The sequence below is a fragment of the Euprymna scolopes genome, chromosome 14, assembly GCF_053919585.1.
Source record: "Euprymna scolopes isolate OS-2025 chromosome 14, ASM5391958v1, whole genome shotgun sequence".
Lineage (NCBI taxonomy): Eukaryota > Metazoa > Mollusca > Cephalopoda > Sepiida > Sepiolidae > Euprymna > Euprymna scolopes.
The window spans coordinates 130,744,918-130,761,804 of record NC_136495.1 but is presented as its reverse complement, the minus strand read 5'-3'; the positions used below and the strand labels follow the sequence as shown (position 1 = coordinate 130,761,804).

General features: G+C 33.8%; 1 protein-coding gene across 5 annotated transcripts in view; it reads left to right on the top strand.

The window, feature by feature from the left end:
• Positions 1-12,334, top strand: part of LOC145293270 (apoptosis-stimulating of p53 protein 2-like) — a 403,954-nt gene extending 391,620 nt beyond the window's left edge. For all 5 annotated transcript variants that reach the window (XM_080139866.1, XM_080139868.1, XM_080139867.1 and 2 more), the window contains 4 exons: positions 229-362; positions 4,167-4,333; positions 7,693-7,892; positions 11,540-12,334. In XM_080139866.1, the coding sequence (XP_079995992.1) occupies positions 229-362; positions 4,167-4,333; positions 7,693-7,892; positions 11,540-11,587 (549 nt within the window). In that variant the 3' untranslated portion in view covers positions 11,588-12,334. The remainder of the gene's footprint in view (positions 1-228; positions 363-4,166; positions 4,334-7,692; positions 7,893-11,539) is intronic.
• The last annotated feature ends 4,553 nt before the right edge of the window (positions 12,335-16,887 follow it).

The window sequence follows — 16,887 nt, the reverse complement described above, 5'->3', positions numbered from 1 at the left end:
ACTTAAAATAGATGCTGTTAATTTTACAAGCAATTCACTTATTTTGATTGTATAAAATTTGTTGAATTTTCAATGAATTAGACCACAAGGTCACAAGTACAGTGCATAGCTGTTGTATAAATGATGATTGTATTGCCTGTAAACTAGTATCTATTTAAAGTTTTTTTTTTTGTGCCAAGAACAACTGTTCATGACACACTTTATAATCTAATTTGTCTCTCTTTTTAGGTGGCTAATGTGAGTGCTTCAAATGATGAAGGAATTACAGCCCTTCATAATGCCATTTGTGCCGGACATTATGATATTGTCAAATTCTTGGTTGAATTTGGCTGTGATGTCAATGCTCCAGACAGTGATGGCTGGTAAGTAATTAATGATTAACAAAAAAGACAACATACTCAACTTATTTGAAGTACGTAAAATTAAAAAACAAAACAAAAAACAAGTAGAATGCTTATTCAGAATGGAAACATTTTATCAATTTTTGATGAGCATCATTGACTATTTTTTTTTTTAATTTATTTATTGATCTAATTAAAAATTTAGGTTATGTTATTAATTATTTGAATTGTTCCAGGGGCTTTTTTTTTATGGTTCCATACAAAGGATATGACTCAAGGTGAAAACCTGATCCTACCAAGAGACACTCTGGTTAAGTACATAAATAGCCATAAACGAACTCGTCAACATCGCCAGATAAGGGTGTCAGGCAATCAACCAACACTTACTGTAAAAGGAGGAGGTAGTGCCTAAGAGTGCGTTCTGCCTGAGCCGGACTATCTCATTTCAATAAAAAATTTAGTCAAAAACATAACTTCTTTCTTTCTGAAAGCCATCTCATATGATAAGGGGAATAACTCTGGAAAGAAATCTATTTTCTCCCTTTGTATTTCTGTTTTTTATATATATATATATGTATTAGTTTTTTGCAAACCAAACAGAATTTCCATGAACAGTTTCTTTCCAAGGAATTCTCATCTGCTGAACACAATATCATAGAGTTGCGTTCTTGTTGATTACAACATTGTCGTTTTCGAGTCCAATACTATAAATATCAAAATTTGCCAATTTCACCATCGTCTCTAATCCTCTCATAATATTGAAAATCTCATTAGCTTGAGCTGCCTTTGAACTTCATAAGTAATTATTTGTTAGTATTTCTACTTATATATAAATGGCACTTTGTGTGTGTGTGTGTGTGAAAGAGTTTATTTCGTATAGACTCTAAAACGGCTGGGCTGATTTTAATTTCACACAAATGCATTTTGTGTCTGGGAGTGTTCTTACATAGACTTTGTAATGGAATACCCCTGACAAGTATCAAAAATTGATCATAAAAATTTGACCAAAGTTAAGTCTTATACAGCCTAACGTCACAAGTGCATTTGAGAAGTTTTGTTACCACACAAGCCAAAAGGCTCAACATATAAAATCAACAGTAAGTTCTTTGGTGACATAGGAGTGCATTCAAAATGAATGTTCCAGTTTGAGCAGAATTGAACCATGATAACTTTTTCATTTTAAGTGAAGCCATTATATAAAAAATAATTTTATAAAGTCAACAGTCAGTTCTCTACAGTGCAATTTATTGTGGACTGTCACTGTGGGGCAGCATGTGAAGCTTCCTCTTGGTGCACCATGGTGGATCTCTGAGTAAAGTGGGCAATCGATTTGATTTAAAAAAAAAGGAGTGATTTCACTGATTTTGATGACAAAGTATTGAAAGTCTAGAATATTTGTTGATCTATATATTATTTAATTGGAAGTCATTGTTGAGATGTGGATCAACAAATCAATTTATTTATTGCGGACTATTATTCTCATCTTTCTTAGTTGTTGTTTCATGACGTTTCGGCCAACTATTCCTCTGGCCTTCATCAGATGATAACCGCAACGAGATAGTAACTTTGAATCTCCTAACTGCATCCTCAGCAATTACTGCCATCCATAGTTGTTGTTGTCTCACCACGTTTTTCGCCAAGTAAGCCTTTGCTGCGAATGCAGTTAGATTCAGAGTTTTTATCCTATTATGAAACAACAACTATAAAGATGAGGATAATAGTCCGCAATAAATAAATTGATTTGCTGATCTTTATTCGGTACATTTGCCGTTTAGTTGTACAAATAGCCTCGCAAGCTATTATCACAAAAAGGGACATGTTGGGTCGGCACTGGTATATAACACTTAAACGTTTGTTTATATTTACGTGATTATTGAAAATGTAATCCTATAATTAAAATTTAATTTAAATTAACAAAAAAAAAAAAATGGAAGGTGAAGTTTTAAACTTCATCTTACAATATTTTCTTTTTTATTTGTTAAACAACATATTATTGTTATTGTTCAATATTTAAAATTTTAAATTATATAATAAAAATTTTAAATTATATAATAAAAATTTTAAATTATAAAATAAAATACATTTAACCATTTTAAGACTATCTTTCATTATTTCTTTTTTTTTTTTTTGTTGAATGTGGTTTATATTAAACGCTATAACCAGTGTCAACCCAACGTGTCCCTTTTTGTGATAATAGGCTTCAAGGCTATTTGTATAACTAAACGGCAAATATGCGCTCTATTCAATCTTAGACAACGTTGGGTGTACCTACTACTAGTAAAAAAAAAAAAAAATGAGAAAAAAAATATCATTTTTGAGCTACGATTTACAATTTTTGAAAAGTTCAGTAATATTAGCATGTCTCATGATAAGTAAGAAACAGCCATAAAAATGGCATGTATATAAATTTGTGAATGACAAAAACAAACTTTGATTAGCATTGATGTAATTCCAAGACTGATTTTTGTGGTTAAAATTACATATGCCTCAGTACTATATGTATACACACTGCAGTCCAAACTCACAACTCTAAAAAAAAAAAAAAAAAAACCCTCTTCTCTGAAAACATTTTTATCCAAATTAAATTCGTCCCATCTTATTTGCATATGAAGGATGAGATTTTACATTACATTGCGAGACCTGTCAGTATATAATTAGTGTGGCCGCTATTTTTTTTATTTTTTGCCCATAACTAAACCTTTAGTTCCAAGTTAATCCTTTCTGCAGACTTATTACTGGGTGGAACGATAAAATTGTCTTCCTAGAAAAGACAACATGATTCCATTTCCGTTTGATGAAAACTGGTTTTCTTTTTCTTTTTTTGTTGCAGACCATCGTTGGCCAGTTGTGTACAAATCCCAAGAGCGATAGGAGCCTTCTGTTATGTCTGAAAGTAACACAATGCTCAATGAATGATATCTGAGAGGCACCACTGTACAACTCATGTTCTTTACCGATTCAAGTTATGACAACGGGACCATTGCCAGCACTCTCAAAATGCATCACTGGATTGCCATGAATAACAGAGACATGCTCAGTGATGAAAACAAAGTTTCTGTCCATGATTATGACCTTTGGTGTGGTTTCAAGTGACAGCCACACCATGCCACCTCACATCTTTGAAGTCGGCTTGAAACACCAAAGTGTAGCTGGAGATGCTGAAGAATGGTTAGCCTATGGTGCAATCAGGTGGCTGCTGGCAGACCCTGGATGTGGCAGCAGGACTCAGTGCTCACCCACAAGTTCAAAATGACCCAGCCTTAGCTTCAGAAGGAGTTCTACAACTTTGTATCCTTCTCCCACTAACCCCCCACCACCACCAACATCTCCCCCGACCTGAACCTGGTGGACTACTTCTTTTGGTCATACATCGAGAACATCACCAACATGACCTCCCCCCCCCCAGCTGGTGAGTATTCACCAAGCTCCTGCCGACGCTTGTGGAAAAGGCATACTCCCGGTTCCGGACCCTTATTGAAGTGATGATTGAGGCTGGAGGTGGCTACATTGAATAGATTTCAACTCTCCTACACAATCAAGTTACCTTGATTTTTTTTTCAATAAAAGTTTTAAAATAAAGCTGTAGTGGTGTTTCTTTAGGGCGACACTTTTATCGTTCCCCCCTGTACTTACTAGAAATGGCGAGTAGACATTTTATCATGGAGACGAACAAGCAAGAGGGAGATACGGGAAGATATTTCAAAGATAGAGGCTCATCGTTGTTTCCATCGTCATGAAATAAAAATAATCAAATTCTCATTTCTTTTTTTCTCTTTCATCTCGCGTGAACTTCAATCGATAATTAACACGTTTCTTCATCTACAGGACACCCTTGCATTGTGCTGCATCCTGTAACAACCTTCCAATGGTGCAGTTATTGGTCAACCATGGCGCTTGCATCTTTGCAACGACCATAAGTGACCATGAGACGGCTGCAGAGAAATGTGAAGAAGACGAAGATGGATACGATGGATGCTCTGAATATTTATACAGTAAGTAAAACAAACTATTACAATGCTTAACATTTGAATAATAACAATCAATGTCTTTCTACATGCTCAAATACTAAGCAACATTTAGCCTGGTCAGTATTAAATGGGTGACTATTTGGAATGACCAGATACTGTATGTCACAATCTCTTCAGATTAATTAGCAAAGAAAACATATATGAAAAACATGTACTGTTGCAGAATAAAATGACCCAATCATGGTTGATATGCCGTAAAAGCCAACGACAACCACTTGATTTAATTTATATTTTCTATTCTCGGTACCCATCAGTTTTTCTCTTAGCCGGACATCTATCACCTGCAATGTCTGCCATTTTCATGCACAACTGAAACATGCAGCCCAGTGCATGCTTACTCGATTGCAAAATAAAATGGCTGAATAACATACTGTAAAACCCGAAACTTACTGTAGCAGACGGATTTGCAACAAACATAAGCAGGAGCAAATTCTCCTGACTGGAGATTTTTAAATATACTTCCTTCCTAGCTTGTCCAATCAGAAACCAGCTCTGTCATGTGACCAAGTTTATAAAATGTTAAACCGGCAACACTCTTTCTCTCTTCTTAGATTTTAGATGGATAACAACTCCATGTAGAACAGACTTGTTTCCCCAACTTCTATCTTACGAACTTGGGGTTCGACTATGAAAGAACATAAACAAGCCAACATGACTATCTCCACATACGGTATACACAGAAACATGCTCATCCTACATCGCTGTCTCTAATCTTTTGTGATGCATGCTTCTACTAATAACTTTATGGCCTCTAGTTTTATATAAGGATTAGGGGTAGGAAGAGCACCATAGAGGTCACAATAAAGAATACATGAAATGAACAACGCTGGAAGTATGTAGATTCAAATATTAGAAGGTTGAGAATATTAGACAAATATTGAAGGTTGAGAACCGATTTTATTTGCTACTAACAACTTGTATTAGAAGAGGCAAAGTGTTCGTAGGATGGAATGTGATCGAAGAATGGATTGTCCGATGGAGATATTTGACAGTTTGTATTACGGTGAAATGTTCGTAGAATGTTTGCAGGTATGTACGATTTAACAAGGAATGAATGTTCGTAAAACGTTTGTAGGTTTGTATGAATTAACAAGGAATGAAGGTTCGTAAAATGTTTGTAGATATGTATGAATTGACAAGGAATGAATGTTTGTAAAACGTTTGTAGGTATGTATGAATTGACAAGGAATGAATGTTCGTAAACGTAACTTATCTTTTGGATGATTGATGTGGTAGGGGTAGGCCGGTCATTCTGCTGTCGGTGATGCATGTCCTGGCTTGTAACTGGAAAGCGGGTGACTCATTTCATCAGCAGCTAGCAGCCCAGTGCCTTTGTCTTCTTTTTCATCCTCTCTCCTGTGGTTCCCTAAAATCCTTCGTTTTATAGTGGCAAACCGGCTCCCAGTGACTGTGATATTTGAGGTGTTTATTTTAGGTGTGGAGCTCTGCCATTGGTCGATAACTATTTTGTGGTTATCTTATTTTTTTCTTCCCCAGTGGAAGCGATGTGTGGAGCCAAAAGACTATTTTTCATTTTGTCTCTCATGGTGGATACGTTAACATCCGGTTCGCTGCTAATTCTCATCATGTTCCCAAACAACTTTTAGGAGACAAATGGCTACAAACCATAACTTCAACACGTGTCCACTGAACACTTCTCTTTCAATATATAATCAATATACATGTATAATCGAATAATCATCAATATCTCTACAATTGAAGTTCTCGGAAATCAAGGAGCCATCTTCCTGAGGCTGACACTTGATCTCTATATGAGATGTATAGATATTTGAATATTCCATTAAAGAAGTTGAGAACCTGATTGTCCTCTCCTCAATTGACCATTTAAATGTATTATAGTATATCTTTCTTGTGGTCTCTTGGTCTTACTGGATTCCAGAATAAGAACTCATCTAATCTCGTGGAGTATCCAGCTTCTTGCTGCTACTTCAAGTACCATCACTTGGAGGTGTACCATACCTCGTAAAAGTCAGTGTGTGTGAGCCATAACAAAGAGATCTTGTTTTGGATGTGAATATTATGTAATTTTGAATATTCAGTATGGGTTTAATCGTAGGAAAAAGTATCCTTATATCAATTCGTGCTGACAAACTCCTGTACAGAGACACTTTAGACACTTGAGGATATTGTCGAGTAGGCATTCAAGTTCTCTCTAGTATACATGCAATATACATATACATGCATATGTATATGGAAATGAAAAGAACAAAAAGGATCATTAAACTCCAAATGGTTTTGTCTTATTTACAACTGCTGCTACAGTAGAACAATGAAAAATAGACAACAAACAACTACTACATGTCATTTACACAACAAAACGTCAATTTTTTATATGTTAGAACCAGTATTCAGGAAATCTGCAAAGATTGAGGATTTAGTTCACTACTACGGTAGACATGCAATACACTTGTTTTTCTTTTTTGTTTAATTTTCTTCCTTTTGAAGATTGTAACGTTGGGTATGGGGCAGCCAAACCAGCTGCCAACATTACCTTACTTTTTATTGAAACTGTAAAATGTTTTTGACTCCTAATGGGGGTATGAGACGAATGGATTTGCCAATCATTTTAATATCCAACGGCTAGGCTAAACGACCAATGAAAACGTTTCAAAATTATAAAAATTGTCGAATTTTGGATTCAATCAGTTTGCCGTTTACTATGTCACGGACCACATTTAATTCTTGGCCGCCATTTTGGTTACTGATCTGAACTACGTCGTCATCTTTGTTCAACACAATGTCTCAAAACTTAACAGAGAGCTCACTTTAGTATCTTCACTATTCCCTTAAGTGTAATTGTCTGGATCTCTTTTGCACTTGGTTCACCAGGAATATTAGTTAGGTAGGACTTCAGGTTCTTCTTCATAAGCTCTGTGGCACCTTTAATAACTGGTATGATTGATATCTCCCTAAGATTCCATACATATGTATATGTACATGCATATTAAAATGAAACAAATCAAAAAGGGATCATTAGACCCCAAATCGTTTTGTCTTATTTACAATTGTGGCAATTAATCTACAGTAGAACAATGAAAAATGGACAACAAACGACTACTACATGTCATTTACACAACAAAACGTCAATTGTTTATATGCTGAACTAGTATTCAGGAAATCTGCAAAGATTATGGAATTAGTTCACTACAACAGCACACATCACAGAAAAATCTAGCACACAGGATGATCTGAAAATTTTATTCTCCCTAAGAATTGATCCTAGTTTTGCTCTCTGCTTATTTTTTTTTTTTTTATTGCTCCAATATAATCCAAGCATGTTGTGTTTTTGTGTTTTTCTCCAGGTGTTCAAGAGAAGCTCGGAATTATCAACAATGGAATTGTCTACACTATTTTTGATTATGAAGCAGAGAATAGTGATGAGATTAGTTTTAAAATGGGAAACCAATTAACAATTTTAAGGAAAGGAGACGACAATGAAAAGGAATGGTGGTGGGCCCGTCATCAAGATCAAGAAGGATACGTCGCCAGGAATTTACTTGGGGTAAGTTATCGTCCGCCATGAAAGTAAACATGATAATTGTATAATTTATTTCTGCTTCAGCTTGTTCAATTCAGATGTTTAATAATCATCAGTTCACTGTTCAGATATCTTGTAATATATCCTCCTATGCTAATGGTGACAGTTGCAGGATTGAGGAACTCTCTTTCTACAGATTGTTTTATTCCTACTTATAGAAAAAAACAAAGGTCAAAAGTCACTTCTGTTAATCATCTTTCAGTCTTTATACCTTTTCAAGTGGCTTCATGCCTTGTCTGGATCGGAAAAGTCTTTTGTGAGTTGTTGCATCTGATAACATCACAAGTTGTCTCTGTCTCTGCATCTGGGTTAAATTGTGTAGCAGTTGTCAGGAGCATCATCTTCTATGGCAGTGGATGCTGAGTTCTCAGCTAGTGCTCTTTCGCCTTGACTACACTACAATGAGAGATCCATGATCGGATACATCTGCAATGTGTAATCTGACCCAACTCAACATGTGATGTTAGAGGGCTTCCTGAAAACACTACATTTACCCAGTATAGAAGTTGTTCTAAAAACGAATCAATTACGTTGTTTATGATCATGCAAAGTATTCATCCTCCCCGATAAACTGTGGCAGAATCACAGGAAGCTTGACTGGCCAAGTAAAATTTGTTAGCAAGTGATTAGATAAGATTGAACAGTTTAGCATTTGGAGGCAGTTGGTCTACTGAACCATGAGAACACAAGAGAAAACATCTGACCCCTGAACAATAGAAAAGTAGTGTTAAATAAACAACTCAAGCATTCAAGGTCCCCCTCCATGAAAAAAAAATTAACTTTTACTATGACTAATTTTTGTGGAAAATTTCAAAAAATTTTAGGTGTGGTTATTGAAGAAAGTGCAAACAAATGAGTGGATGAACTATTTGGAGGCAATTTTACACTTATAATGCCCCCTAGGGAGGCAACCAGAGTTATCGTTCACCATGAATATTGTTTGTGCAAAATTAAAAAAAAAATCCGAGGTGTGGTTACTGAGAAAAGTGCAAACAGATGAACAAGAGTTAATTATCGGGTCCAATCCCTCCTTTGTTAGGAGACCAACAAACGTTAATTCACATTTAGAATCCTAAGAAAAACAAAACACATTCTGAATAAAGACAAAATAATCTCAGTTGAACAGGAAGAACATCGCTTTTTCAATCAGGATTCCTGAATCTTGGAACAGATTTAATAAATACACCAAAGATGCAGCAACTGAAGATGAATCTGAACAGATGCTGGGCCACTGTATCCTCTCCTGTGTAAATATCCTCAAATAAGTATATATATATATATATATATATATATATATATATATATATATATATATATATATATATATATATATATATATATATATATACAGGGTGGGCCAAAATAAGGGTCCTATCTTTAAATTTGAATAACTTCCACAAAATAAAAGTTAAACTCACCAAACTTTATGTGCGTAGACTGACCCTTCCAAGATTTTTGTGAAATAAGCAAAACAAATTTTGGCCGAAAAACACTTCTTAAAACTTACATGAATTTATGAATTTTTAAAAATAGGACCCTTATTTTGGCCCACCCTCTTTTGATGTATGGAACCAAAATATCTTCAAATTAATCTATAAATCGATCATCTACAAGAAATGCACGATTTCGGCATAAAATAACCCCGACAATGGTAGACATGTCATAAAATCCAACCAATGAAAGAAAGAAAGTAAATGTGGGCATGAAATAAATCAAAGATTCAAAGGGAAATAACTCTTTCCCCTTGATTTAATCTCTTACTTTGAAATTATTTAGAAGGTAGAGTTATATCCCTTGAACAAATTACAAATAGACTTCTTGGATTAACATGTGCCTCCAAGTAAGATGTTTTAGACTAAATAATTCTTTTTTACTAGTAAATAGAGGATAAATATTAACTGTTGATTTATACAGACGAGTTGTATTTTATTTGAAACGTGTTTAGTTCATATCTCAATCATATAAATCAGGGGCCTCCAGATGTTTCGAACAGGGGTGGAGTGGGGGGTCATATTACTAACTTCTTACAGCTATACAGGCCAAAAAAAAAAAAAAAAAATAATAAAAATGACATGGCGTGTTTCATTGTTTTGTTCATTAGCTTTGTTTTTTTTTAGTGGAACTCGTTCTCCAAAAATGCATTCTTGTTGAACAAAAAGAAAGCCACCACACTATTTGCACACATTTCTGGTGGTTGATTTTAGGATTTTTTTTTCTCTTTTGCTCGAATGAATACATTTGACAAATTTATCTACTCTCACCAAAAATGTGAGAAAGTTAGCTCACCATATTGAAAAAATAGGACAAAGATCTGATATTTAACCATTTATTTATATTTATATATATATACACACACTGGTCTACCCATTGGGGCCCTGGATATGACCTTAAACTATATCCGATGGTGAGGCTCCAGCTTGCGGGCTTTGGGGAGTGTGGAGCTACCCTTTAATTGCCATTGCTCCCAGGTCCGCTCTGACCCAGAGTGATAGTACCTGTTAGGGTCCCAAGTATGAGTTGAATAGAAACCGATTTGAAAACAACAAATATATTTTATTAAAAACTTTTTCTTCCGAATCCTTGGATTCGGCATTAAATAGCCTGAAAAGGGTTGATATGCCGTAAAACAAAAACAACCAACAACTACCAATTGGTTCTTAAAGGGTAAAATAAAAAATGTTCAAAATAAAGTGATTTTGAGATTATATTGTCTTTTATTGTCTTGAGAAAAGATTTTTGTATTTTTTTAAGTGATGAGTAGGACAACAGCATTGTTTTGAGTCTCGAGTGTGTATCCATTGATATCTTATATGCTTTTATATAGACCGATGGGGGTTTCACTTGATTAACTGTGTCTAACTATGTCAGATATATACTCGAGAGTTAAGACAATGAAAAGAATATTCTGTTGTCATAGCGCTAGTAATGAGTGAAAAAATAAAACCTAGGAGGCCTCCATAGCACTAGAGCAAGCACCAATTAAAATTAAGGAAGACCTACTAAAAGCACTACTAAAACCAAGTTTCTACCCCACCTCCTTGAAGAGAAAATATTGTTTAAGGCCTGAAAAAATATAAATCGTCAGAATCCACAGGAATGCTACTAAAATTAGTAAATATGTTTATAAATATGACTATAGTTATATATTGTATATTTATATTTAAATCATTTTTTTTTTTATTTTTTATTTACTCAATGGAGTTAAATTACATTTATTTGTAAGGAACACATGTTAAAAGTTAAAACAAAAAAATATTATTGACCTTTGTGTATACTTTGAATAGCAGTAGTGGCTTTTACTATTGGACTTAAGATAGGGCGGCCATAAAATAGGTAAGCAGACAAATTTTTTAAAACCAGAAGTCAGAAACCAGATAGACGGTTTAAATGCCCAAGCAAGCAAGCTGATCTGAGTTTTATAATTATATAAATATGTTTTTAGCGGACATACAAACACACACACATATATTAGAAGATTTCTGCTATTTCAAATAATCCAACTATTCTTTCTGATTACTATATTACTTGTTTTTTTTTTGTTTTTATTTATTTTTAAAAGTAATTAACCAAATACCGAATATTAAATTTTTTTTTTTCTTTTTTATTTTCAGCTCCAACCAAGAGTTTCTCCTGAACATAGTCGCTGGTTGAACAGCTAATTATTTTCGGCATGATTTTCTTTTTTTCAAATGGACTATGACTTGAAAGCAAGGAAGGATCTAATCAGAAGGATCATCATTGGTGTATTATTTCCATTGTGTGTAGCTGATCATTTTGTTGTGTGATGTCATCAGTCATGAAAGATTCATTATCATTTTTTTTCTCTTTTTTTTGCTTCTGATCCTATCATCATTATCTTCTCCTTGCAATAGATATGGTCACTCTCCCCTTAGCAGGGATCCCTCTGTTCTCCGAAGTTTACAACGCACATTTTTCCACCAGATGCTGCAACACTCACACAAATAGCAGAAAAAAAATAAATAAAAATAAATATACACACAGACAACATTCTGTTGGTATATGAGAAAGTTATTACTTCTGTAGAAACTAAACTATAGAGAAAGGAAAATGATAGATATAAAAGATGAAATGTTTTCAGAAATACAATTTTCTTCAAACACAAGAACAAAAACCAAAATGTGTAAAGATAGATGTCCAGAGCAATGTATATGCGTGACTTTCACACATATTCAAACTTGAAGACATTTAACAAACAATCTGATGACAAATGTTGAATTAAGGGGGATAAATACGTTTTTTGAATCATTCCAAAATACTTTGGAGAAAACTGCAAAAAAGAACAATGTTTGTCTTTAAAAGATGTTGTCAGAGAAGCAGAAACTTTCGAAAATTATTTCAATATGAAAATAAAAGCAAAGAATAAAAATATATTAAATTGTTTACAATAGTCTTTTATTCTTTTATTTCTGTCTGTGATAAAAAAAAAAAATCATTGTTTTAATGTGTTTAATGAGTTCACCATTTGACATAAGAACTGTCGGCTGTGTGTCAGCCATTAGCTTAATTGTGGGTGTGTGTGTGTGTTTCCTATAGACTCAAAAACAGCTGAACCGATTTTTATAAAATTTCACACAGAGGTAATTCATGTGCCTGGCAGTGTTCGTAGATATGTTTTGTATCCCAATGTCTTTGATAATCGATAATCGCTACTCGAAAAAATCCGATGAAAGAAGGAAGAGGCGGTTTTGATTTCAGTTAACACCTTAACATCACAAATGTATTTTAAAAAAATTTATTACCACACAAGCTGAAAGAGCATATATATATAGAACAACAGTAGGTTCTTTGATATGACAGGGGCACATTTGAAATAAATGTTTCTGTTTAAAGCCAAATTGAACCATTACACTTAACTTTTGTATTTTGACCTTAAATTCAAGCCATTCAAGCAGTGAACTAAGTCACTAGAGCAGGCAATCAATCAATTTGATTACAAAATAGGTGATTTCACAGATTTTGATGACAATAGAAATAAGAAATATTAGTTGGTCATCATTCAATCCAGGGCAACATCTGGTCTCCCTGCTAGTGTGTATGTGTGTGTGTGTGTGTATATATATATATATATATGTATATATATATATATATATATATATATATATAGGTCTTATTATAAGAAGTAGGCTATTATAACTGTCTGTTATTGATTTGTTTTTTTTTTATTTCCAATCTGTTAATATACATTAAAGCTTACATATCAAATTGAGATTGCTTTAATTTGAAATGGACATTGCAATCACTAAAATTGAATTCCTAAACTTTCTCTTCAACTCTGCAACACCCACTATCTGCTTTACACAAACCAACATCAATATCATGCAGCTAAATGTCCTCCATCAACCAAACATTACCTTTCCTAGCAAATTAATGCCTCAATTGGCTATGAAACAAGTGCCACCTATGGCGACAAAACGCCTATTCCAAACTACCAAATATTGAAGGGAAGATAACTCACAAAGAAAATAATTAACAGTCCAACTTTAAGGGAATTTTGTACTTCCAAACCTTGATTTCTCTTCTACGTGATCTATTTCTCAACAACTGTTCTTTTTTATTTTAATATATAAATATAGTTTTAGCTCATCAACATTTTTAAACTAATTTTAATTTTAACAAAACTAGTTCAAATATTTTTATTGGTACATTTTTGATTGCGTTTTATATAGCGATAAAAAGCTTTAAACAAAACTATTTTAAATAAGACATTAAAATAATAGCTATTCCTTAACAGCTAATTTTCAATGATTTAAAGTTTATATTATTATTCATCGGACTACTGTTCTCACAACATTTCGGTCGATATAACCTCCAACTTTCTTCAGCTGTATCTTGTCGAACTCGGGAATTTGGACGGAATTTCGAGCGGAACCTTTTATTTACTTGACCTTTTCCTGGAAGTTGAAGGTTCAATCCTCAGTTTAGGCGACCGAAAAATACATTTGCGAATTACTTGGGACCTTTTTCCAGTCATGGCTGATGAAACAAGAGCACGCTACCACCGTGAAGTAAATAAAGGGTTCCGCTCGAATTTCCGTCCAAATTCTCAAGTTTGACAGAAATATTCCCGAGTTTGACAAGATACACCTGAAGAAGGTCGGAGGTTATATCGACCGAAACGTAGTGAAAATCATACTCAAGATGAGAACAGCAGTCTGATGAATAAGAATACAAATAACCAATCCTCATCTAAAAAATTCAGAAACATGATTTAAAGTTTTCAAAAATTTAATAAAAATTAGTGAATAGCTGATAATTATGTATATATAAATTTTTAAAGCAGTATTACATTAAGAACATTTTGGAGTTAAAATCAATTTAGTATTAAATACTGAGAGGGATAAGAGAGATTAAAAAAAAAAAATTATTTTGAGCGAGACAAAAAAATAATGGCTCTATGAGTAATACATAAGGGAACAGTATTATACTTCTATTATAATAAGAAAGCAATAGCAAAACAATAGTCAACAATAGCTAGCATACATTGTTGAGACTATTGCATTATGTGTAAAAAGTATAAATTCATATGCTTCTTTTTCAATAATCAAGCAAGTAGTATGGTAAACCATTTATTCTGAAGTCTTGTTTAGAACAAGGAAAAATCTGCAATAATACCAGAAAGCTAACCTGCATCAATATATTATATAGCAGATGCCAAGAGAGATTCGGCTAAAGTGAGTCGCGATAGCAATCTATTTTGTAACTATTTCCTACTATGGAAAGTTGCTGAACTTATTTTGGGCATGTGCGAACCAATCAGGTGACTTGATATTCTAATACTTGGCCACATTTTTGCTAACAGCAATAAGATCAGAAATCTTCAATTTTCAACAAAGACACACCGCCTTTCTTTTTTGCATGCTATTTATCGTCAGGTGGGAGTCTGGAAGTACAATAGCTTAACAATGTCATCCACATGGTGCACAGAAGTTGCTGTCATGTCATCTCGTGTACTGTAAGAAATTAATCTCTTCCTCCATTTCAGAAAAGAATGTTTGGCATTCAGTATATTTGCGTATATAGCACTAACTTTTTTACATTTGTTAATACATATATATATTTACTTATTTATACAGATGTTTTTCTTTTTGTTAAGTTTTCTTTCTTTTCTATTAATCATAGGATGGATCTTGTAATTCCTATAAAATTGTGATCCCATTTTTTTGTCTACAAAATAGGTCATAAAATAATACTACAACTATTCTTTACAACTTCATCTTCGGCTGCAACCCAACTATTAAAATAAATCTACCAATAATTTCCACCTCTCACACAAATTCCTGAAGATGTGTTAATGAGTACATGAAAAGTTAAGTTAAAAAATGTTAAAAAAAAACTAAAAAAAAACGTGGACAATTTGGGCAGAAAAAATGCTTGGACCATATCCATACCATCGATCTATTTACAAAAAAAAAGATATGAAAAATTGGAAAAAAAAAAAAAATAGAAGCTTCCTGTTGTCTTTAACACTTTAACAATGTCCTTCCTGTTGTCTTTAACACTTTAACAATGTCTTTTTAAATATATATATATATATATGTGTCTCTCTCTCTCTCGGGCAGTCTGTCGATTTCGATGATGACACAGAGGTCGGTTAGTGTCTGTGTCGGAGCTCTGAAACCCCGGCCGCAGATGTGACACCTGGTGGGAAGAAATCCTGGTAGTGGCATCCGTAGTCGCACTCTTTTTGCTTCCCAAGCAGTAATGCTTGGATCTCTAATGGCATCGGCTGCACCTGATACCACACTTCTCCAAACTATCCGATCTTCAGCTTTTCTTCTCCAGTCGTTGAGTTGGTTTATGTTTTTCAAATGTCTCTTGAACACGTTTTTATAGCACAGTTTCGATGTGGTCGTGTACCTTCTTTGAGCTCACCAAAGAAAACTGCTTTTGATAGTCTGTTGTCTGACATGCGCGTGTTATGTCCTGTCCATCTCAGTTGGTTTGTTACGATTATTTCTTCAGCACTGGGCATTTTAGCCTTTTCTAGTAATTCAAAATTCGATACATGGTCTTTCCAAGAGATACCCATTAGATGACGGAGGTGCCTTTGTTGTATCAGGTTTAATCTCTTGAAGTGGCGTCTGTAGAGTCCAGGTTTCTGAGCTGTAGAGGAGTGATGGTAGGAAAATAGCTCTGTACACTTTCATCTTGGTCTTTCTGATTCCTCTCTGATTCCGAAGATGGTTTCCAAATTTTCATGAGGCTGATGAAGCCACTTGGATCCGTTTTGACAGTTCTTCATCGATTTTTCCAGTGTTCGTAATGGTATTGCCCAGGTAGATGAACTGTTCAACTTCCGCCAATGGGCTACCATTCAGGAGTACTTCTCTGGGGGTTAAGCTTTGTGTCACCGGTGTCTTGAATGAAAACTTCAGTCTTCTTGATGTTGTTAGTCCAAATTTCTTGGATGCCTCGGCAAATGCTATCACTAAATTTTGCATTGTTGGGGGCTGTATAAGTAAACATTGGCGAAATAACAGAAAGCTTTTACTTATACCTTTTTAAAAAAATTTTCTTGTGATCTTTTTTGTGTTAAAATCAAAGAAATAATGTAAGTTCCATATGTATGACAAACGTTTTCGATTCTCCATTGAATCATCATCAGGTGAAAATGCAAATGAATAAAAAAAAAAAGCTTTAGAAAAGACAATTTCAAAAAGTAGTTGTGAAATAGGTGGCGTTTGATACCAGTTAGATGCTGGGAGAACTTTTTTCAATTCAGTAGTTTAAAAATTTTTTTTTATTTTTTTATTCAAAAAGAACATATATTTTATTCAATTATTATAAGAACATTCTTTTTATTCCAAAATGTATATTTAAGTGATCAAATACTGTTAATTGGATTCAGGGTGGGTTTTTTTTTAATATTTATATAGACTATTTTTAAATGAGTATTTACATACAGAATCTTTCATAGAAATAGTGTACAGCCTAGTTT